This window comes from Salarias fasciatus, chromosome 7, assembly GCF_902148845.1.
Source record: "Salarias fasciatus chromosome 7, fSalaFa1.1, whole genome shotgun sequence".
NCBI classification, from domain to species: domain Eukaryota; kingdom Metazoa; phylum Chordata; class Actinopteri; order Blenniiformes; family Blenniidae; genus Salarias; species Salarias fasciatus.
This window is the reverse complement of record NC_043751.1, coordinates 24,895,371-24,919,486: the sequence shown is the minus strand read 5'-3', so window position 1 is coordinate 24,919,486 and position 24,116 is coordinate 24,895,371. Positions and strand designations below refer to the sequence as shown.

Here is a 24,116-nt window from a genome sequence, read left to right as displayed (position 1 = left end):
AGTCTGAGCATGCTCAGTCCTGAGGGGGAGGGCGCCAGCAATGTAGTTTGCGCTCCTACTGTGTAACGTGTGTGTTTGGGATGCTGCTGTGTCAGGCTTTACCCAGTGTGTGTGTGTGTGCGTGAGCGTGTGTTCGGTCATCGTAGAGGGCTGACTGGGCTGTGCCGTGTGTGCGTATTGAAAAGTTTACAGTGTAAGTCCATGTTCTGTGTGTGCGTGTGTGTGTGTGTGTGTGTGTGACTGGCAGTCCTCCCTTTACTTTGCTGATGTTTACAGCAACAGAAAAGCGACATGACATGTTAAAAAAAGCGAGAGAGAAAAGAAATCGCCTGTAACCTCTATGTTTCGTTTTGGTTTTTTAGATCTGCCAGATCATTTTTTTCTTTTTGTGTGACCATGATGAGTCTCGTGTGTGTGTGTGTGTGTGTGTGTGTGTGTGTGTGTGTGTGTGTGTGTGTGTGTGTGTGTCTGACTGTTACTTTGCGTGGAGGGACTGGCTAAACTGCCCTCGGGGCACAGACGAAGGGGGCCGCAAGGACTCAAAAACACTTGAAGCAGCAACAAAAACACTCCACATGAATCACAACTAAATGAAGAAAACGAGAAAGAGACTGAAAATTTCTCAAGTACAGAATAAGCTGAAGACAAAACTGCAACAACTGCAACTGCTAAGGAAGCGAGATTACTCACGAAATGACTCAAAACAGCTCAGATAGAAAAATTCAGCATCAGGGACATGACTGAAGAAAAAGATACAAATACTAGTGCATCGAAATAAAATGACTCATCTTCAAACTGGTTCAGTAAAAATGTGATGGACTTGAAATGCCTCAAACAAGCTTTTACTACTTGAAAAATGCATTTACAGAACAGCTGCAACAGAACATAACAACTAAACGTTTGTTAAAGTCCCCGGTGGCCACAAAAGTAAACAACAGGGCATAAAATGAAAATATGAACGATGCCTCAAAAAACTCCTATCAGTTCAAAAATATATAAATGACTTGGGGGGTGGGGAATAAAGCTACACACAGATTCACAAAGCCTCAAATAATCTCCAGTGTGACTCAAATCAACCAGAAAAAAAAAGTTCAAGAAGTTTACAGAAGAAGTCAACCTTAACAAAGTCACTTGAGAACAACCTGGAGAGAAATAGAAAGCCTCAAAACAGATATGAAACGACAAAAAAAAGATACAAAATGACTCACAACAGCTCATAAAACAATTTACAATTTTGAAAATGGTTAAAATGAAATATCACTTGAATATAAATGCAACAAAACAGCAACAAATGACTCAAAACAACAGAAAAGTGACTCAACTTGAAAAAACAATCATAAGATTAATCATAAGAGAAACTCTGTAAAATGAGCCTGAGGGGCCCTCTGTCAGGTCTGTGCCCAGGGACCCTGCCAGTTGATGATCTGCCCATGACTGTGTGTATGTGTGTGTATGTATGTGTGTGTGGCTGTGTGTGTGGGCCCCCCTTGTTGTTTTGCGTGGTGGTCTGCGACTGGAGGCGAGAGCCCCTCGGACCCTCAGACGGACTCTGCAGTCCCACCGTGGAGCCGCGCGGCGGGGCTTATTTATTCATTTGTTCATATTTAACAATATTTGTTTAATATTGGATCATGTGAGGTGTTTCTCACTCTTCACGATGCAAAGAGCTGATGTGTGAAGACTACTACCAACATACCAACAAACTGCATTTACAAAGCTACTGTAAACAAATGGTGGAATAAATTGTGCTAGATGACAGACCATGTTCGCCGATCTGTTCTGTGAGGCGTCGGACCACCGGGGGTAGCTGGTCTGCAACACTCCTACACCACTCAGACATGTCAGGAGTTCTTCCAGAGAGTGAATGAGACAGAGGGAGCATCAGAAAGGCAGCAGAAGATGGTCTTCCTGCAGATGTTCTGTCTGGAAACCCCCCAGCTCTGTGAGGAGGCAGCAGTGAACACATCAAGACCAAACAGTGATCACAGAGGCTTCTACAATTACACATCAAAACAGCCACATACAGATTCAAAGCAACTACAAAAAGGAGTCAAATGGAATATTAATAGACATAATGATTTATGATAAAAGAGGTAAAGGAGAAAAAAACCTATAGAAGACTAAGTATATGTGACAAACAGACTGAAACCACTTGTTGAAAGACTATAAATGCTCTAAAGCAACTATAAAATGACTCAAATCAGCAACAAAATGACTTGAAACAGCAACAGTCTAACTGAAAACATCTACGAAATGACACTAAGCAGCTACAAAACAACACTAAACATCTACAAAAACAACTCGGAGTGGCTTAAAGTGACTCAAGCCACCTACAGAATGACCCAAAACAGTTTGAAAATGACTCAAACCGGCTGTAGAATGACTCTAAGCAGAAAAGTCACTGGAAAAAAAGTAAGAAATGACAAATAGCAGCTTCGAAATAACCCACAGCAGCTACAAAAAACTCGAAACAGCTACAAATGAATTAAAGTAGCTGCAAAAGGACTTCATTCAAACCATGAGTGGAGCCTCAGTGTTTTATGTCCGGATCACAGAAGCATTTACAGGAATCCAGTGAACATTCAACAGTATTTGAGCGAGCGCTAACCTGCAGAGGCTGAAGGGTGATGAATCACCTGTTGGATGATTTCGTTCTATTTTATTAATTAATAGAACAGGATTCTTTTTCAGGAAGTTGAAAAAAGTGCAGATTTGTCGGATGTCAGTAACGATTAAAATAATGTGTTATCATGACTCCCTGTGCTGAACGGATTGAGAAATTTGACTCATCCAAAACACCTTTTGTTTTTAAAGGTGAGTGATTTTTTTTCCATTTGAGTGTGTCATCCAGCTGGTTTTGCAGCAGACCATCATGTGACCCCGTCTGATTTCAAAGCAGCCTGATATCGATTTTAATTCCAGCACACTCCCTTCATGTTTGTCTATTTTTTTTTCTTCAATTTGATCTCATTTGAGAAGAAATCATCTGAGCACAGAGTGGTTTTCAAGACTTCTGCTTCACTTGAATTATTTCAGGCATTTACACTTTCTCTGAGTATGTGCATGTGTCTGTCATTTTGTATGTGTGTGTGGGTGTTGTGCTGTCCCCTCATTTACTGCCTCATTTCATTCAGCATTTGGTTTTCCTTCAGTGCTTTTCTCCAAACATAAATAATAACTGCCGGTGTAGAAGAAGACGGATGTCTGGCCCGTTTTCACCGGATGTCTCGTCTGAAGTCGGGCTGACTGATGGGAAACCAGAGAGATGAAAGTATGGACTAACTGCCATCTTTCATCTCTCCGGAGATGAATGTGATCAGGACCAACGGACACGGTAAAAGGAAAGAGAAGCCTGCAGCATGCTGATTTATCTTCCAGGTAATTCAATGAAAATGTAAAGTTCAGCTCCCTTCACTGAAAATACATCTCTCTCTCTCTCTCTCTCTCTCTCTCTCTCTCTCTCTCTCTCTCTCTCTCTCTCTCACACACACACACACACACACACACACACACACACACACACACACACACACAACCTTGTACAAAATATACACAAAATAAATAATTCTACTCCTGTCTCCACACACCTATATAAACATACATGCTTATTTACAACAAATATATCTAGTTTAACAGCTCTGAAAAGGGTTAGGGGGGAAAAAATGTATAGCTACCGTAATCCCACTATCCTCCAATAGTCTGATTGAAGAAGGTGTTACAGTAACATCTTTATGGAGATATTCTGACCTCTAAAGGCTAAATGTATCATTGGAGACAGAAAAGATTTATTCTACTGATGACACTAATGAAAAGTAAGCACGTATTTGATCAAATTCAAGCTACTATATGTAGCATTAAATAAAAATGTGACTCAAATTTTGAAAATATTTTCTGACAATTTGACTTGGTCCTGAAGAAAAGGAAGAAAATAATTATGATTTTTATTATTATTTTCTAGAAACAGAGCTGAACTTTTGAAAACTGAATGAGATGATCCCTAAATTAGAGCGGAATTCACTGAACAAGACCACAACTTCCTTCAATACACCTGGATATTCTTCGAGGAACTGCTCTTTTCAAATCACTCCTGGACTCCAAACTTGACTCAGGCTTTTTAAGGTCAACATGGATTCTTTAAATCTAACTGAAACGTACCTGCCTCATTATATACCTATTACTTAGTTATTTGTTTATTAACGATGTTGAGTGACAAAGAATCACACAAAACATCACAGATGAGTTGTGCAACCATAGTGTGCAACACATTGGAACAACAAAAGTAAACTCTTTAAAATGTATCAGAAAAACTCATATAAACTTACAGTTCTATTGTGCCAAATGGTGGACAAGCATATTACTGGGTTCAAAAAAATGAAGCAATATTCTAAACACAACAAAGTCACCCTGACTTTTGGCCTTAACTCCTTAAAATTTATCCAGAGTCACACAAATAAACTTCCAATTTTATTATATAATAGTTAACAAACATGTTGGATGGTTTAAAAAATTAAATATATAAAATATTCTCACAGTTTTTAAAAAAAAGTTCAGCAAAAGAGAACGGAAGCCACTAAAAGTGACGTTTCGTGCTCTGATTGGTTTGGCCTTCCTTGCAGTGCGCTGATTGGTCCACGGGTTTTGGCGCGCAAGTTGCGAAACTACCCCGGAAGACAGATCGTAAACAAAGCGCCGAGTCTCCGAGATTATCTGGAAATACTTTGAATTTATTTACCTTCATAAACCTCCGTCTCTGTCCAGCCACACATGGACTCCCAGTCGTATTTCCCCGTTCCGCCCGGGGTTGGCATGGAGGAGAACTTCTTCTCTTTGGACGACATTTTGCTCTCTCAGGAGAGGCTCCCCACCCGGACGGAGTGCGCCTTCCCCCGGCTCGGATTCTTGGAGAAGTCGGCCGACTCGCAAGACATCCCGGAGGTCAGTAACTCTCCAAGAAACAATGGTATATTAAAGATTACATTTTTACTCACCTGAATAATACTACACGTTCGACAAGACTCCCTTCAAATCAACATATGAAGACATATTTGGGTGTTTAAAACAACATAGCAGTCTTTAATGTTTTCTGCTCTAACTCCAAAGTCTTATTACAACTTTACAGACTGAGATAATTTCGGATTGAAATAGACAATTGTTTTCAGCAAAATTTTAATCAATGTTACTAGAATCAACAAGTTAAAATGTGATATCTATCTATCTATATATCTATCTATCTATATTTCGGTCAGATAAGATTATATACTCGATTCTGAGTAACCTTTTTTAAAATATGATAATTGTCAATGTAAATACGATAGGTGGATAGAAGAAAAATAATGAAATGAAGACTGGAACACCTCTTTAAATTAAATGAGATCTTTCAGGGCTTCAAGAAAAGAGTCACCATCATCAAAGTAAAAAATGGTAGTTTTATATGAGAAGTTGGAATAACAGCAATTAATAGTGTAAGGTTATATACATTATTTAAGCATCTGACAAGCCCCGTTAAAGTTTGAATCCTTGAACTCCTCACTGGATGGCTGGCTGCTCTTTCAGGAGCCAAAAGCTCAAATCCTTACTGTACTGCTGTGTAGATGTCACAAATAAAGGTATTTCTTCTTCTTAATTATTTTCCTTTTCATTTGTCTTATTTTCCAATTCACCTGGTTCATTTCCCTCCATTTATAGCAGACAAATGTCTTTTCTATGAATATTTATGGAGAAGAGAGAACAGATATTTGTGTTGAAATTTAAAGTCAGACGGCTGAAGAAGCTACATAGAGTACATAGGGACTACAGCTGCTGCACAAACCCCCCCACCAGTCCCATGTACAACTCTGAATGGTTTCCTTTCCCACAGGGGACGAAGATGGAGCTCCCGCTGTGGCTGTCCAAAGGCCTGTATGAGAAGAAGAGGAGGGTACTCTCAGTGGAGCTGCCCAAGGTCTACAGAGAAGGATGGAGGACAGTGTTCAACGCAGACCCCACCGTGGTGGACCTGCACAAGATGGGGCCCTATTACTACGGCCTGGGGTCCCAGATGCTGCACTTCGACAACCCAGAGAACCCGGAGATCGCCCAGACACTGCTGCAGGTAACAAAAACAAATGCACAATCAAGAACAGCTGTGAGCAAGGATCGCTTTATAGAAGCACCTGATGGGTCCGTCATCCAAGAACCAATATTCAGATCAGAGGGGGTCCTTGTTACACAATTCACAAACCATTTCCAGGGATTTATCTCCTTCATTTGGGGCACAGCGTGTTCTCTGTGAACTAATGAAAGTGGTGCATGTCTGTGTCTGTGACCTTTGAAAGGTGAGAAGAAAGAGTCGGGCTTCATGTTGTGGCAGATATTGGAGAAATTAAAGTTACAGCACTTTGAAATGAAAACAGTTTAGTGTGAGATGTTCCCTGTGGTTAGCAGTATGTGCAGCACCTGGCTGTAACACTTCTATATGAAAAGATGTAAGAAAAGTTGATTTAATATTATCACGTTAAGGCAGGGGTGTCAAACACATTCTAGTTCACATTCAGCTCAGCTTCAAATCAAGTGGGTCAGACCAGTACAATATTCCTAAAATAACCTTTACATTTACACAAACAAATTTTTCTTTGTTGTTCCACTGATTACACATGATGACAATGTCTATATTGTCACAAAACCAAGCAGTCATGACCGAAAAGCACTACAATCTCAACAAAAAGCCAATTTTGATGAAACCCTCTGCTGCTCAATACAGTGAGTGACATGTTCAAACTCCTATAACAATTAGTAGCATGATTTCTAAATATAGATTTTATGCTCTCAGAGTTGGAAATAACCATCCAATGTGAATAATTTTTTTTGCGAAAATGTTCCAATTTTTATTTGATATTTAGAAAAAATATGTGTTGTTTATTGTCTTCCAAATATATACATCCTGTGTTGATCAAAATCTGGGATTTTGAGAGTTTGAATTGTAAAGTAAACAAGTGTTTAACCTTTATTGTTTGGGTTTATGTTCATTGACAAAGATAAAGTTCAATTGGGATCATGTTCATGGTTATTATTAACTTCATTATAGTTTTTTGGAATGTTTGAGTACAAGCACGCTTCACCGCTAGAGGGCACTGTCAGTTCAGAAACACACTGTTACCAGGCAGGTTTGATCCTCACAAATAAAAACACTGTGAAAATAGGATGTTTCAACCCAGACATCAATTACTGAAATATGGAGATTCTCCTAATGCAGAACTGCTGCTAGAAATCCAGAAAATTCAACATTTTATGAGAATCAAGCAATTTGTTCATTAGTTGACTCCGTTAATTCATCAACCTTGATTTTTTTTTTTTCATTAAAGAACTACCTTAAATTGCAGCTTCAGTTCACAGCATGGTATTTTAGCTTCCAGGATTTAAAGCTGCTTCTTAAATGGTAAAATACAGGTGAAGATTTAAATTGAGAGTTCAGTTGAGGTTTCTAAGCTCAGCTTTTCTCTCTTGCAAATTGAAAATTTGTGTATTTCATGAATATAATTTAGTTGATTTTACATTGGATGTCTGTGCAAGTTTGTATGTTGAAAATTAACCTCACAAAGCATGTAAATATCATTTTACAGTTTAACATGCATGCGCTGTGTGATTGGCCATATGAGTGCAGCGCAGCCCTGAAATGTCTTATATTTGCACTCTGAGTCTGGCAGCTCAGAATGAACCTCATAAGTGCGTGTGTGTGTGTGTTTTTTTTTTTTTTTTTTAATCACTGTATTTCCTGTTAATTCCTCAAACTGGGATCTATAAAACCTTTAGCTCTCCATCAGATCAGTCTAGATTAAAGTCCTGGCCTGCATGTCACCATGTTACAACTCTGAAGTCCCTCCAGGGCCTTCTATGATCTGGTTTCTGATGTTTTTTGCCTGAAGCTGGAAAAACTCCCATCTGAAGTTTGCATCTCCTGCGGCTTCGCTCTGATTGAAACGACTCCTGCGCCCACACACTCTTCTTCCAGTGCTTCCTTTTCTTTTTCACTTTACCTTGTCCTGTCATTGTTTCACCTTCATCTCCTCTCAATCCTCCTCTTCTTCCTCCTCCCGCGTTGCAGACGTTCATCGGCCGCTTCAGGCGGACCATGGACTCGTCTCAGAACGCCTACAACGAGGACACGTCGGCACTGGTGGAGCGCCTGGACTGCCTGGAGAAGGAGCTGTTCAAGTCCGGGCAGAGCGGCCTGAACGGCTTCCAGAGCTGGGAGAAGGGCCGCACGTCGCAGCTCACCGCCTCCACCCTGGTGCTCAACTACCGCAAGAGGAAGATCGCCGACGTGCAGCCCTGAACCGGGGCCAGTGGTTTGAACCTTTGGACCAAAAGCCTGGAAACTGAATCTTTGAACCTGAGCCTTCAATTTGAGCCCAGAGTTGCGGTCTGAACCCAGGCCTGTGGTTCGAGCCCGGTCAGTGCGGCACAAACAGGCTCCTCGACCTGCAGGCCCGAGCCGTGCTGTCACCACAAACTTATTTATTCCCCCACCGTTGCCATCACACCCACAAATACTGGATTAAAGACGCATCGGATTATATCAGACGTTCAACTCTGTTTATGAAGTATTTTTTTTTTTATCATTAAAGGGTTTTAAAATCTAATGCACACAGTTTCATGAGTAATTTTTTTTGTATATGTGTCATGAACCAAATATCTATTTTCGATAATACTGATGAAAATCTGAAGTCATTCGGACTCCACAGAGAGTGATAACTTGAAGCTTTGAGCATTTTATCACATCAGACAACAGTTTTAATTCAGATTGATCAAATTCACAATGAAAACTAAATATGAGATGGGGACAGGAGAATAAAGCATTTAAAACATGCGTTAGTAATAAGATTTAACATAGAACTCCTTTCAGATGAAATGTGAGGACGATAAAATGTTTTTAGTGAGAAAAGCAAAACTGAATTTCAAGCACAAATTATGCTTCGATTAAAACTTCTCTAACCTCTCTGTGGAATATGACAAACAAAAGCCAACACGTGCCATGTTGTAACTAAAAATATGAACAAAGTAATGTATTTATTAAATGTTGAGAGATTACAGCTGCACATCAATTCCTTTTTAATCATTATTAAGCAGATATTTGTTATATACATCAGTGTGATGTGGAATTTTGAGCATCTAAATATGAACTATAACCAAAAAACTAGCTGTGAAATAAATAAAAAAAATGTTTCTATGGATTTTTCTTTAAAAAAAAAAGACATCAAAATGTATAATTTACAGTTTTCTGTGGACAACACTGTAATGTGAAGTTTTCAACCACTAAAAGTCCAAAAATGCCCAAACCTACAGCTTTATTTAATGCGACATGGTAAAGAGCAACAGACCAGATATTCTCATTGTTAATTCTCACATTCACTCATGATCCAGGTTGTGAACGAATAATTCATTCTGGTGAAAACCAGAAGCGAGTGTGTGTCCACAGACTGAGGTCACTCCTAAATGCCAACTGTTGTAGCACAGTGAGATGAATGCGTAACGACCACCTGCCGGGCACCAAATGCCGCAGAAATGTGGCTTTTGGAGGAGGATGGAGTCGGGGGTTCAGCGAGTTACTGGGACGCTGCATTGCTGTGATTCAGAGGCCGGATTAACCTCGTGACGAGGCCCCGCTGATCCTCTGAAATCAGACCAAAGTAGAGAAAATCCTGAAGACAACCTGAAACTGCTGGGCCTGAGTGGGCTGCAGGTGGAGAAACGCTCCCGCGGTGCAGCGCTGCCCCCTACTGGATGGATGAGTCATGTGACTGAAGGGCGTGAACAGTTCAGGGTTCAGTGAGGATCTAGGTCCGAGGTGGGTGGAGCTAGAAGGTTTTGTCACTGGTGTTTATTGGAAAAATTGATGCTGCCTCTGGCTGTTATTGACCGGACGCGACAGAGCGAGGACTGAACACAAACGATCCCTCGCCCTGCAAACAGGTGTTGACCATCTGTTGGAAATTCAGTTGTATTCACATGCTTTCACTCTTTTTTGTAGGTATTTCCACTGTCGTCCATCGTCACTGCCAGTATCGGTGACCATAGAGGTCCAGGATTTGAAGGTATAACAACATGAACACGGCAGCGTTTGCAGCGTTTCCATTTAAACAGGCATCATTTTCAAAACGTTACAACAGAAATGAGAAACTTTTCTGAATCGAAAACATGAAATCAATGTACTTTCACCTGAAAACGCACCTCGGTGACATTAACACGCACTGTGTCCATGGCTCAGTGTGATTACATGAGCCGCAGACAGATCCATTACAGGCTGCTTCATTCCGGCGGTCGCAGGGTCCCGGTGGGCCGTCGCAGCCAAAGGCCAGCGTGAGGGCGAGCATCCAGCGGGCCGACATGCAGGACACTCCTGCCGCCTCTGGCTTCTGTCTCCTTTAAGGGCCTCTGACATTTGGTATTTGCTGGAAAACTATTACAGGACGAAATGCTGCGAGGAGCCCCGGGCTTATGTCTCTGTCTCTCTCTCTCAAACAACCTCACTTCTATTCATCTTCCCACTTCTATCTAATCTAATTCTCCCTTGTTAGTGTGAACCATTGCTTGATGCACAAAATGAATGAATCAAACTAAACTATAATTTTATTACTCTTTCAGGATTTTTTTGTGACTGATGCAACACTGAGCTCTGAGTTTTTCTCTGCTTGTTGGGAAAAAAAAAAGTTGCACCTATTAGCCAGACGAGTGTCTAGCTGACAGGAAGAGACAAGATAGTGTAGTGACCAAAAATGTCCTGTTATATAACCGAGAGCGGTTTCATTCAGGGGGCGAGAGCCTCGTTCCGCTGTTGGCTGCAGGTCTGCTCCAGTATTTAATCATTCAGATGTATGTAGCGACTGGTGCACGATCAAACATGACTCACTATGACAGATATATGTCTTTAATTCTGCAGAAGTGTGAAAACATGTTGAGTGTTAAAGGATAAAGCAAGTACAGGATAACAAAATTCATGAAATAAGTAAATAGTTTATAATATGATGAGAAGTTTTTCTGAATTTTAACTTATTGTGGCATTTTTTTGAGTAACAGAAATTACAAAATGCAACCTACAAAAAGAATATGATGACTTGCAAATCATACAAAATTTACATGAAACCAATATTTTAAGTTGTTTTTTTTTTTTTTTATTAATTCAAAATCTTGTGGAGAGAGAAAATTAGATAACTTACTAATGTTCCACAACAACAAAAATGTTGACTTTTAAATGGAAATAAAATAAATTAATGTGCTTGAAAAATCTTTTTTAAACAAAAATTCTGAGAGGAAAGCTACAAAACTGAGGCCAATAAAAAAAAAAAAAATCTCCTAATTTTATTTGGTTATGTGAGTTGAATATTAAGTAATGATGAAACAGTGTTTTCCTTCAGATTTCCACGACTCCTGGCCCATATTCTCCTGAAACCTGGTGCTTTTAGAGTTGCCAGTCTTAAAATCAGTCATACTTGGTTGTCTGTCAATGCGAATGTCCGTGTTCTCCCATTGATAATATTTAGAATGTATTGTCTGTGTGCATGTCTGTGTAAAACAAGCAAACACACCCACTAGTGGCCCAACTTGAAAACTACATTGCTTTCAGTGTTTTTTGCCATTTCCGTGTAAACATTTTGAAAATGTTGCAGAATTTTACTGAATTGTGAAAATGCTGCATTTTCACTTTAACTTTTGTAAAAGGGGCCTTGAAGACATTTTGACCACGATGAATTAAACCAGAAAAACTGAAATGTTTTTCAAAATCCGATCAAACCTTTCATTCCTCCCTGCTGTCCTCTCTTCTCATTTCTTCTTTTTAATCCACCTCTCCTTATCTCTTTAATCCTCTCTTATCTGCTCCTCTTTAAAATCTGCCCCGCCCTTTCACCCCTGCCACAGAAAGGAGGGGGGGGGGTTATAAATGAAAAGAAGGCTAACAAAAGAGGAGAGAGACTTAAAGACGAGACAGTAAGAGAGGAAGAGGAAGAAGTGAGCGATGGAGGGATGTTACAGACAGAGAGCTCAGTGATGAGGTGTGAGGATTAGCCGTATCTGAAGCGACGCCTCCGCTATGCTCTCCAAAAGAGCATTATCTCCCCCTCAAACCCCCCGCGAGCTGGCACCGGAGCGGCAGCTCCACAATGCCATGTTGTCAGGGAGGAGGAGGACGAGGGAGTCCAGCACGCTTCATTATCTGCAGCAGGTGGCTGCAGCCGGGAGGAGAAAATAGCCTGCTCTGTGGTATCTGCCGGTGATGTCGATGTCTGGATATGTGCAGTGGGTGTGACCGGGTGGAGATCAGACCTCCCTGCAAAAAACTGAGATCTACCAAATAAGAGGAATCAACAGGAGATCCTGTAGAGTGCTGCTGGGGTAGATAGCAACGTTAGCGTCGCCTCGCTTCTCTGCTGAGATATGTGTGATTTATAACCTTTGCACATGTCTCTGCCTCATCCTGGTTCTGGAGCTGGCTTTGCTCTGACGTCAGTTCCTCGTCTTGGTTCCTCATGCCGAAAACCCTGTATTGTTCTGTCTGAGTCCTCCGAACAGTGTTGCTTTACAGCGCAGCTCCTCTTCACCGGTTGTTGGTGGAGGGGGGGCATCCCGTGGCGTCAGAGCGAGCTGAGAGCTTTTAACAAAGGCTAAACAACTCGGTGTTACACAATATAATGACTTTCTATTCATAACAGTTCAATCCATCCAGCCTGTGAGTCAAAATGTGTTCAGACAGGTCGGATTTTCAGTCTGAAGCGATCAATGAAGTCTGCAGCTCTCATAACACCGCCGATAATCAGACACAGCAATCAAAGGAGCAAAGAAGGTGCACAGACTAATAATCATTCTCAGTAACAGGATGCAAAAACACCTTCAGAAGAAATGCTCAAGGACTGAATGACGTTAACAAGGCCAGGAAACCATAAATACATTTGTTTACCCCTTATGATCTCCATAATAGAACTGTGCCTAAAATGTAGATTTTACTTTAAAAAAAAATTCACGTGGTCAAACTTCATGTTCATTTAGAGAGAAATCATACAATTACACCAAAAGACCAATAGTAATGAGAGATATGTCCAATTATCCTCATAAATCAGACCCAAAGGGGCAATCGATCACTTTCAAAGAAAACTAGATTAGAGAAAGATAACAAGAGACAGGCAAAAAGATAAGAAATAACCAAAAAGCAAATCTAATGAAAATCAAATAGGTTAAAAAACCCAAAAAAAGATACAAAACAAAAAGAATTGAGATATAAAAAAAACTAAAGATGCAAACTAAATTCACCAACAATAAAACCAAGTGAACGAGACACAAAGCAACTCCACACACACAACACAACAAATAAAACAACAAAAAGAGACAGAAAACATCCAAACTAAATCTAAAGAATGAGCCAACAGAACAGTTGTTTCTTGATAAACTCTGTGTAAACATGACTTCAAAGTCATTTTACTAAATATACGTCCAAAGTGTCTCTCTGATCTCTGATTCTCTCAAATGTCACAGCAAAGACAAACACTCTGAAGCCCCCGGTGATCTCTACAGGAGGGTTTGAGACCCCCCTTGTTGGGGGCGTCCATGTCTTCATCCTGGTAACGTTCCCTGTGTGTTGTTGAGACGAGCACAAAGCGTCTGCCTCTGTCTGATATCTAAAACTTATTATAGTTCCCTTTAATTAGCCCGCTCCGGATCTCCGTGTCTCAGAGGCCAGTTTGCAGCATAACAGAGCGATGAGTCATGTAATAATAATATTAGCGGCCGATCAGGGGGTCCGGGGGTAAGTGGAGTGGGGGTGGTCTGCAGACTCACTGTGGACTCGGCCTCTCAGACTGGATCAATGGAGAGGAAGTGGAGAAGCAGCGTTCCAGGGGGCCGACAGTCAAATCCCTGCCCGGGGTCAGCGAGGAAGAAGAGGATCAAAAATATAATCAAAGTCCAGTCAGGAGGGGTTTTATCAGTCAGATGACATTAAACACATTTACATGATCATGAAACTGAGAAGAATCACATTATGTAATATTAGGGATGTAAAACCAGATAATTGTAATGTTTTTTTGATTGCTCTTCAAATTAAACCGATCTCCCATCAGGATCAGATGATCTCAGACGATCTGTGAGCTGTGAAAAACAGAGCGACTGACTCAACATTTCTTATAAATAATCCTTTAAAAGTGTCTCAGGTGAAATCACATCCCGTCCCAGTTCAAAGCAGAAAAAAAGCACACAGACAATGGAAATACCAGGTGGGAGCATTATATTCTGGCGTCTGTACAACGGTGTTTTGATTCTGTGAGCTGCAGTGTGACGCCCACAGCATGTCTCAAGGTTAGAAGAACATGTTCAGGAAAGCAGTAACCTCTCTCTCAGAAGATTAGAGGCACTGTGGTGCAGCGGTCAGTACTCTCACCTCCTTACATCCCCGGTTCAAGTCCAGGCTTTTGTACATATCCGTAAGCAGTTTGCATGTTCTCTCTATGAGTGTATTTTCCCCCCCAGGGTTCTCTGATTTCCTCCCAAAGGATGGAAATGTGCTAGAGGTTAGTTGGTGACTCTAAATGTCCTGTTGTTAGCCACGATCGACCACTTAACCAATTAAGACAGGATAGAAAATCTTAATGTTAAACAACTCAGAGGTGCAACGGGAGAAACAGCCAGGATTTATTTTGAAGGTAGAAAGCAGAGGACGTCACGAGGCTGATCTGAACGCTTGTGACACATGTCATTAGACATGAGATGATTTCTGCTGACGGGAACGCGTCAGAACAAGCTGCTGCAGGCTGCCACCAGATCTCATTTCCTGTCCTTCAAACCTCCTGGAAGTGCTGCATGTCATTTACGGTAGATTCTCATCTTCTTATGAACAGTAGAACACGTTCATTTTGCTATGGCTGACGACACATTGGGGCCCCATTTACACGACACAGTTTCAAGTGAAAACGAATCGTTGCATTTTCGTTTCCATGAATTCAGCGTCCACTTAGATGGAAGGAGCATCCATCCATCCATTTTCTTTTGCCGCTTCTCCCTTTAGGGGTCGCGGGTGGCCGGAGCCAATCCCAGCTACTGCGGGCGAGGGCAGGGTACACCCTGGACAGTTCGCCAGTCTGTTGCAGGGCGGAAGGAGCAGATATGCAGAAAATAATACTATGTAGTTTGCATGTTGAGCCACTAGTCATTGACATTGGTTGATTTTGTATTGAACCACAGGCAGCAGTCAGAGAACAGCACATTATAAACATGAACAATAGGTGTGCACGGACATTTGTAATGGACAGACGACCAAGCTGGATTGTTATTACGGTGACTGTTAGATTCTAACTCCAAAACCCCAGGGGAGTGTGGACTGGGAGTCATGACACTCTGGAGGCCGCCATCATCATTATCCATCTACTCGATGCGTGTGCAGAAGAACTTTTTACTACGGCTGTAGCGCACATGCTTAGTAACAACATTTCTGAAAAGTTTCGCAAAGTTCCACCTTGAGAGCAGTTCTCAGAAAGTTGCATTTTTATTTGTTGTGAGCGCACTTGTCATGTAAATGAAAACACAACGCACAATGAAAGTTTTCTGTTTTCACTTGAAAATGTTATTGCTTGAAATGTACCTGCTGACTGAAGTTCCTGGCAAAGTCTTTATTTCCGCAGAGAGAGAAGTAAAGCCCATCTGACTGTGGAAGATGGGTTTATATGCCTGAGGTTGAGTGTATCTCCTTTGACCGGACTCTTAAATCACAGACTGGAAGATTTCTCTCACAGTGGCAGGTAAACGCCATAAAAATTATAAAACAGGAAGTACCACATCAAGGCCGACCTCAGCATGGTGGGACGGCGGTCTGAACAGTGAGTCAGGGGTGGGTGAGCTTGGGCTTTTCGTCCTTACATTCTGCATTCGTATATTAGTTTTTGGGTGATGCGAGAATGAGTTCGATTGAGTCTCACGCAGGGACTGATCCAGTTTTTAGCTTTTAGCTGCGGGCTGTTTCTGCTGGATATGTGACTGTTGACAGACACATGACGAGATTGCAGAGATTGAGCTCGTGGTGGTGGAACAGGAGAACAGTTATGGTCTCCAGGGTCGCTGCAGGGTGGCTGGCTGGTGCAGTCGTCAGTTCACTCTTAATGAGATCAGTTAGCACAGAGAAACGGCTTCTACAGACTGTGCTTAGCTGTGCAGCCAGAAGTCTTGTCTTTACCTTAATAAATGAATAAAGCAATATCCAAAATAAATCTGTTTTTGCTGCTAAGCCAGTTATATTAATTTGTAAAATTCTTTAAATGTTCTGGATTAAAGTAGACTTCAGCTCAAAGGTAGTACCAGTTGAAGAGAAGTTGCTGCAAGTTGCTGTTTTCAGATTTTCCAGAAAGAACTGAATGATGTGGGTCAATTACAGTAGCCAGTGTAGTATGAGAGACTTTAGCTCGACCTACCAATCCACAGTCACTTAGAATTTGTGCTTTCACAAACACCTAATTCTACATGCATAGATTTGTGTGCGGGTTATATATTTTGTAGGTATGCGATGCGTGTCTTGTTTGACTGAAATGCAGTCAAACTTGCAGTTTGACTGCATATCACCTAAGGTGACGATCATACTTCAGTACACAAGATTACAGACACTAAGACTCCTTTTTTCACAATGTTTTTAAGTGAAAATGATAACTTTTTTTTGCTTTTGTGGGATCCGTTGCCACGACGTTACTCTAACCCACTGAAAATGCAACTTTTTTGAAAATGGCTACCAAAGTGGAAATTTGGGAAAGTGCTCAAAGGGGGAAATGTAACTTTTTGAAAACACTCAGGCTCCATCTCCATATAGTTGACAGAAACACTGCTTCTCTGCATGCACACCATGGCTGTGGTAAATAGTAAGTAGTTGTCCTTCACATGCTCAGTAAATGGACAATAACAAAGTTGTTTGAGTCCAGAGTGTTATGACTCGTAATCCATATTCTCCTGGAACTTAGTAGATTTACTGTTAAGTCAATGTAATAGCATGGCCTGAAATTGGTGGTGCCACATCATCCAGTGGACGGGGTCCAAAGACAGCCAGTGTCCTACGACTGCAGGCAGCTTGAGATCATCTTTTGATAGACAGAAGTAACATGAAAATTGGATTTGAACCTGTACACGTCTGAAGTCCAGCTTCTCTTATGTGCTGTTGCTCCGCCTTCCAAAATCAGTTTTCCAACTTGCCCAATAGCTAGCAATAGCTAGTTTAGTCTTGCAGTACCGCTTTTCACCACAGGGTGTCGTGCTGACTCACTCAAATATAAGCACAGAACTGCATGCAGTGCTCTTGTCAATGGAATAAACAGGCTGTCACCATTTACACACTGACTCAATTTGGAATGCTGTGACTTGCAAAGATTTAAATCCAGGTGAAGGATGGACTCACCACTGCCACCCAGTGTACAAGAGAGGGATTGCCTGAATTCTAAGGACTCTCCTATAAATTATGAAGTCATCAAGTGAAAAACTAGAATTAAATAAAATCTGAAGTACTTATACAGAGCCCTGTTGTGCACCAACCACCCTGAAGTATATATTTTTGAGTTGAAGCATCTGCAAGTATTAAATGTCAGTGACGATTAAAGTGTTGAAAGAGAATCTTTTGGATTCTGAGATGCCGTTTGTCTGTCGGGGACAATAATGAGGCATTCACTCCTCATTATTTTGTGTTGTTCATCACGAGCCTGTTGGTTCAACACTTAATTAGGTGTTTTCTGTTTGCGCCATCAAAATATGCCAACATCAGTGTGAAATTCCGGATTGATCATTCCTGGAAGAAACACAAACAAACCAACCTGTCATTTTGAAGAACAGCCCATGAGAATGACTAATACTGAGGCAAATGAGGCATAACAAAGAACGCCGAAGCAATTACAACCATTAGTGAGCTCTCGTGGGACGAGAGGTAAGAGAACCAGGGCAAAGGAAGACTCAGGAGAGGAAAAGCCTCATAATGATGGTTTCATATTTGCTAATAATGTGTAAACCATTAATGGATACAGTGACTCCATAATAACAGAGAGACAACTTTTACGTTCATTTATCAATCACACATATCCACTGTCTTGTACTACTCCTTTACTGGGGTCACAACAGGAAGTATGTGCAACTTGCAGTGCAGACTTGGCTAGTTTTTAAAATTCAGTCCAATTTGCTTCATGCAGTATAAATACACAACATAGTCATCTGAAGGCACTTTTACAGAGGAAAACTATTCGAAATGAGAAAGAAGATTCTCAACTCAATTCAACTTTTTTTTTGCATTAATGTTGTGACCGTTGTGTTTCTGTTGTAGTTTTTGCCTTTGCCTGTGTTAATTATAACTATAATAAGCTGAGGTGACTTAACAAACATTGTCATTTCAATTCTTTGTGGGTTAAATGTTTGTTTTCTGGCATTTCCCTCTGAATCACTGATGCTGATTCATTTTGTTGTCGCTTCAGAGCTTGATAATTGGGTACTCTCTGAATCCTCCTCTCTTTCAGAACTGCTCCTCCATCCTTTGTGTCCTCGTCCTCCTCCTCCTCGTCAGCACTGCGATCATCGCTGTGCCGCATCAGTGGAGAAGCCACGTGCTCTCTGTTTATCATCAGTGAGGAGGGAGGGAGACAAAGAGAGAGATCTCTCCCTCCCTCTCTTCATTTTGTCGAGTGCAATCCACAGACGGAGTCCACATCGTACTCTCATCCAGCCTGACGGACGGACTCTAAATCCCAGCTCCAGCAGACGCTCTGAACGACGCCGCAGGTACAGTGAAGCTTCTCCTGCTCTGCAGCATGGGCCTTTATTCACGACATACAAACAACTCCCTCAATTTCAACTTCAAAAGTAAAGGTCTGAGCTCTGCTGTGCTGTAGCTGCTGCTGCTTTGTGTCAGAGGAGGAGGCTGGTGGAAGGAGGACAGGGTTTCAGGGTTTCTTGGCTCGGTGTACGTGAATGCTGCTGCTCAGAGGCTTTGCATTTTTACTTGTCTCTGCACAAGTTGAATTTATCAACAGAAATCTCCACGTTCCCACCCTGGAAGGAATTGATGCTGTGGGTTTTTTTTTTTTTTTCTGCCAACGTCTGAGGTGAATTAGAAAGTTCGTGAAGTTGCTGCTTGCCAAGGAGTCGGGCGCCCGGTCGGAGCCCCACTGAGACGTCGCAGTGATGAACCTTCAGGTCATAAAAGTTGATTGAATGTGGTGCAGGCTCGTTTTGATGGCTCCCCAAATCTGCTCACATGATGCTGCTGGGAAAAAAAAAAAAAACCCTGATGGGGCGGAGCAGGTAAAAATAAAAGAGCAAAGTGGACACTTAAACGCATCATGTGAGGGATGCGAGCAACCAGCTGATGGATAATGAAGTTTACACCCTCCTCGGGTTCTGGGCTGTCGTTTCCTAACAAGGGTTCATTTCCAAACTGCAGCTATAAAACTTCTCACCTTTTCATTTTGAGCTTTTTTTTTCTCCTTGCCGCTGCTCGTTCAGCACATGAAACAGCTAGTGAAGCCGAGCCTGCCTTTCCTTCGGGAGCGGGTCCTGTTTCTCAGCTCACGGTTTATAAATAGACTTTACAAAGAGAAATACACTCTTGCTTTTGTTCCCACACCAGTCACACAGCAACACGAGCTCGCACTCATCACTGCTCCACTTACGCCATATTTGGATGCTGTGGATCGCAGTTTCAGTAAATCTGGAAACCTTCCTGAATTTGAGTAATGAGCATTCATTTCTACCTGGAATCGCCATTTTCCTGCATATCTTTGCTGTTTCTACAAAAAATGATTACCAGCAAGATTGCTCAATGTCGAATTGTCAGAAATCTTAATCTCTTCCCTTTTAAAGACCCTTTAAGATTGAGCCAAAAATCTACAACGTAACAAACAGAGGAACTTCCTTGTCAAATACCATAATGACCATTTAGCAAGTGTTCGGTTTTTGTCTCACAGTAGCCATGGGATTTGGGCTGGCATCCAGAATTTTCTTTGGTTGCAATACCACAAGTGGCCACTTGAAAACTTTGGCTCACACTAACTCCTACGTTATTCCTGTGCATCTTAGTTTAGAACTGGAGATTAGTTTTATTGATAAAGCAGTTTCAAGACATCATTAGATGACCCTGAAAATCTTCCAGAAATATGAACAACAATGTAATGCTCTTTACCATATTTCATCATGGCCCCGTAGCTAATGCAAGTGGTCAGGAAGAGAGTGGCAGTGATCATTTGCACTGTTTGTTTCAATTGATTCAAACTGAAAATAAAATATTGACTAGCTGTCAGGTTGACTTTGTTCTCATGAGCCTCTCTGCAGCTGGTCAATAGTACTGACCCATTAGCCCTATCATTAAATAATCCCATCAGTATTTTCTACTCTGAACAATGGTATGTTTACTAGTAATTGAGTGAAATGTAAGTAACAGGATCGTAATCATACAATTTTTCAATTATTTAAAAAAAAGGAAAGTACTTTTCCAACATCTGTTTACAACAGTGTGCTCCATTTCAAAAATTACATTACTGCACCACTGAATGAACCTGTAACATATCATGATCTTCATACATCACATAGCTATATATCACATATTATAATCTTCACAATCCAAGAAGTCAGCAGGATTTTCAATTTGTTGGTCAATCTTTACGGGGATGGTTCTTAGGCCCTGTTTACATGATGTTTTCATGTGAAAGCACAAAACTTTTGTTGCGCTTTGGGTGTTCATTTCTATTGCAACAGTTTTAGGAACCACTGAAAATGTAACTGTTCGAAAATGGATCTGACGGTGGAACTTTTTGAGAATGGGGTAAAATGCAACTATTTGAAAACGCTGTAGTTTTGTCCTCCAGCAAACAGCAGAGACGCTGTTACCAGACATGTGCACTATGGCTGGAGTGAATATTTCTTCTGCACATGCTCAGTAGATGGACAGTAACAACGTTTGCTCTCCAGAGTGTCATGACTACCAGTCCATATTCTCCTGAACTTGTAGTTCTTGAGGTGACAATAATAATAATAATAATGCCACTTATTGTAGATCAGCAGTAGTCAGTACAGAGGATAAGCTGAATTGCTTCCCATGTTAAAATATTTTTCAGAAAAAGAGCTGTTTTTTATTTTTCAATTAATTTTACCATATTAAAAAAAAGATGTTTATCTCTTCTGCATATTGTTACCTTCTTGTTTCATTTATAATAGTGAATATAGTCCGAATGCTTGAGGACATTTTCCAACACAGAATCTCAGACTTGTTCATTGACATGAGGAAAAAGGTCAGCTTCTGGTTTGGTGAGGATACACTTGCTGTCGAGAAGATTTGCTGCTCTCTGTTTTGTTTCTTTCTGTTCGGGAATAAATCTTCTGGTTGCTTGGAGTCTCCCACCCCGACCCTCTCTGACCCCCCTTTGTTACCCCTCCCTCCTTCCCGGTGGCATTTGCAGCAGCTGAAGAACGAAGCTGGCAGCGTGAGCGAGCGGCGCTGCCGTTAGCGTGTTTTGCATGCCGATGCCGGACGTTTCTGTTGTATCTCCGCTTTAATTAGCCGGCTTCCTGTTGTCTCGTTTACGGCATTAATCATGTAAACTGCTCAGGTTGTTGTTGTTGCACTCCTTTCCTGCCACTATTAGCGGATGATAAAGTGTGTGCATGCAGCTTTAAAGACCTCCTGTTACTGGGATCGTATCAATCACTGAGTCATTGAAGCTTCTTTCTGCTGCCTGTTAATCTCCACGTTTCTCCCTCCGCTCGTTTATGATCATCTTCCACAGGATCTGATGTGTAGTTTTTTTTTTTTTTTTTTTTTTTTTTGCATGCTTAAAACTAACTGCCTTTGCACCTGCAATGCGCCAACTCCAGTACAGTAGATCTTGTCTCTTGTATTTTTTATACCCGCTGCTAGATGGGGCCTGGATTGTTTTGGACCTTCCCTCCAAAGGCGGGCTGCACGGTCCCACAGAGCCTCCTGCAGACCATGTACGTAGGATCGTGAAGCCTGACCGTGCATACCGCTCCATACCGTAACCACACAGGCCTCCCCGCCCCACTTTTGCTTCCTCTCCTCGGCCTGCGTGGATCGATCTCTTGCATCCTCTCCTCATCCGTTCCCATTCTGTCAGCCGGTCAGGCGGTCCGGCGCTTCACACGCTCGCTCATTCTGCAGCGGCCCACCGACGCCCACCAGTCCACTCCAGCAAAAAGAAAAAAACATCATCTGGTTATCAAACAAACACTCTCAGGATGAGACGCAGCCCATCTGTCATCTATTTAAGAGTCGTTGTGAAGCCACAACAGACACTGGAACAGATACGGGAGTCGGTTCGGGACGGAGGCCAGACCCCGAAACGTTGGCTCGGTGGCGTCTTTCTGTTCCAGGTGACACGCTGTGTGCTGACACTGCTCCAGCAGTTCGCTCATAACTCTTCACCCCCTCCATGGTTCTGTGCACATCAACAGTCATATGCTACAAATCCACAAACATGCTCTTCTCTTCGCATCCGCATGCAGAAAAACTGTTTGTAGAGTTTAGACCCTTTTGTTGTGGTAGAAATAATCCTTTATTTCAACTCAGTGGTTCCCAAACTGGGACTCAGGACCCTCGAAGAAGTGTGCACCAGAGATCTAAAGAGAGCTAAAAGCTTTTCCTGTCTGAATCACGTTTGTACATGCCAGAGAAAATTGGACACGATATTTTCTAAAATATTGAATAGAACTGGAAAACGGGCTTCTGATTCTTTGTGTTGACGAGCGTTGATGTGTCCACTAGTGTTTCCATTTACACAATGTTTCAGGTAAAAATGCATCGTTTTTTTTGTTTTCTTTTCAGAGAAGGGTCGCGTTTTTTGAAAAGGAAGACAACTTCCATGAAGACAGAGCTCAAACATTTTCAAAAAGTTGTCTTTTTTCCCCACGTTTCTGTGGAGATGGAATCATAGCATTTTCAAAAAGTTCTACCTTGGAAGCCATTTTTCAAAAGTTTTATTTTCAGTGGATCTGAGCACTGCTGTGTAAAGCAGTGTTTTTCAACCACGGTGCTGCTTCACACGAGTGTGTCATGAGAGAGCATCAGGTGTGCCGTGGGAAATGAGTTTTTTTCAAATTGTATACCGACGCCCAAAACTCAATGAAAGTTTTCTGTTTTCACCTGAAAACGTTGTGTCAACAGGACCTGAAATATATGGAAATTGGGTGTGATGTTTTAAAACAGAACACTTGAAGTCATACTTTTACTCAAAACTTCACCTACTTACAAGATTCTGACAGCAAAAGCACAAAAAGTGAAGTTTTTTATATAGATGAAATTATAGAACAGGATGAACAGAACATGTTTATTTTTTGAGTAAATGATACTTTCAGACACAATAAGCTAGACTTTAAAGTGTATTTGTGATGGAATTGTTTCAAAATGAACTCTTTATTGTCACTCAAGCTACAGATTTCAGGCATTAATCTAAAGTGATTGCTCTCTAGCTTTAGCATTCTGTGACCCTTCCAGAGCAACCCTGACCCCGTATCGACTTCATGCTCATCAATCCGATCTCCAATGACATATTGGAGTATCAGCAGAGAGCAATGGCGTCACGTCAGACTTCACACAGCTTCAACAAACTTTTATCTTTTTCCGTCATTATCGCTAAAAACAAAGGAAGCATATCAGCATGTGCTGTCATCACACATCCACACATTCATTCCCGTGTGTGTTATCTGTTATCTGTCGCTGTCGGCTCGGGTGCCAGTTTTGTAAGGACTGCATGTTCCACACGTCCCTGCATGCACATTGTTCCTGAGTCTCACTGCTGTTTCCTCGTACACTCTAACAACAAGAGCTTCACTGTGTGTTTGCTTCCCAAAGAGAGAGAGAGAACAGAGAGAGAATGTCGTGACGTGTTAGAGAGAAAGAGATCATTTAATTAATCCGGCACTGCTGCTGACATATTGGTTATTGAATGTCTGCTCGGTGTCAGTCTGTGTTCACTAATGGAGGAGGGCTGTTAAATCGAAGGCGAGCACCCACTGGGGACAACCGCCTCGTATTATGTGAGCAAACACATTGTTGCCCTCCCGAGATGGGCCATTAATCGTTGGAAAACCGGACGCTGGAGATTTTTACTGTTTCCTGGAAGAGATGGGAGTAGAAA

The 24,116-nt window shown here is 41.6% G+C and overlaps 2 protein-coding genes and 1 long non-coding RNA gene across 4 annotated transcripts in view; all 3 read left to right on the top strand.

The window, feature by feature from the left end:
* Nucleotides 1–51: 51 nt before the first annotated feature.
* Nucleotides 52–18,147, top strand: LOC115392254 (uncharacterized). Its single transcript, XR_003931830.1, has 3 exons — nt 52–298; nt 9,841–9,845; nt 18,135–18,147. It is a non-coding gene; the product is annotated as an uncharacterized LOC115392254 (long non-coding RNA).
* Nucleotides 4,676–8,575, top strand: gins3 (GINS complex subunit 3). Its single transcript, XM_030096820.1, has 3 exons — nt 4,676–4,935; nt 5,858–6,091; nt 8,081–8,575. Exons 1-3 carry the CDS (start codon nt 4,765–4,767, stop codon nt 8,309–8,311), a joined length of 636 nt encoding a protein of 211 aa, XP_029952680.1. The 5' UTR covers nt 4,676–4,764; the 3' UTR covers nt 8,312–8,575.
* Nucleotides 18,148–18,678: 531 nt separating the features above from the next.
* The window catches only part of ndrg4 (NDRG family member 4), a 40,132-nt gene continuing 34,694 nt past the window's right edge, over nt 18,679–24,116 (top strand). For both annotated transcript variants that reach the window (XM_030096814.1, XM_030096813.1), the window contains exon 1: nt 18,679–18,750. The gene's annotated coding sequence lies outside the window, so the exon portion shown is untranslated. The remainder of the gene's footprint in view (nt 18,751–24,116) is intronic.

Bases quoted from the DNA above. Each gene is read 5' to 3' on its own strand.
- gins3 (XM_030096820.1), top strand. From the start codon at position 4,765: ATGGACTCCCAGTCGTATTTCCCCGTTCCGCCCGGGGTTGGCATGGAG. The intron at 4,936-5,857 runs GTCAGTAACTCT...CCTTTCCCACAG, and splicing joins ACTCGCAAGACATCCCGGAG to GGGACGAAGATGGAGCTCCC. The intron at 6,092-8,080 runs GTAACAAAAACA...CCCGCGTTGCAG, and splicing joins TCGCCCAGACACTGCTGCAG to ACGTTCATCGGCCGCTTCAG.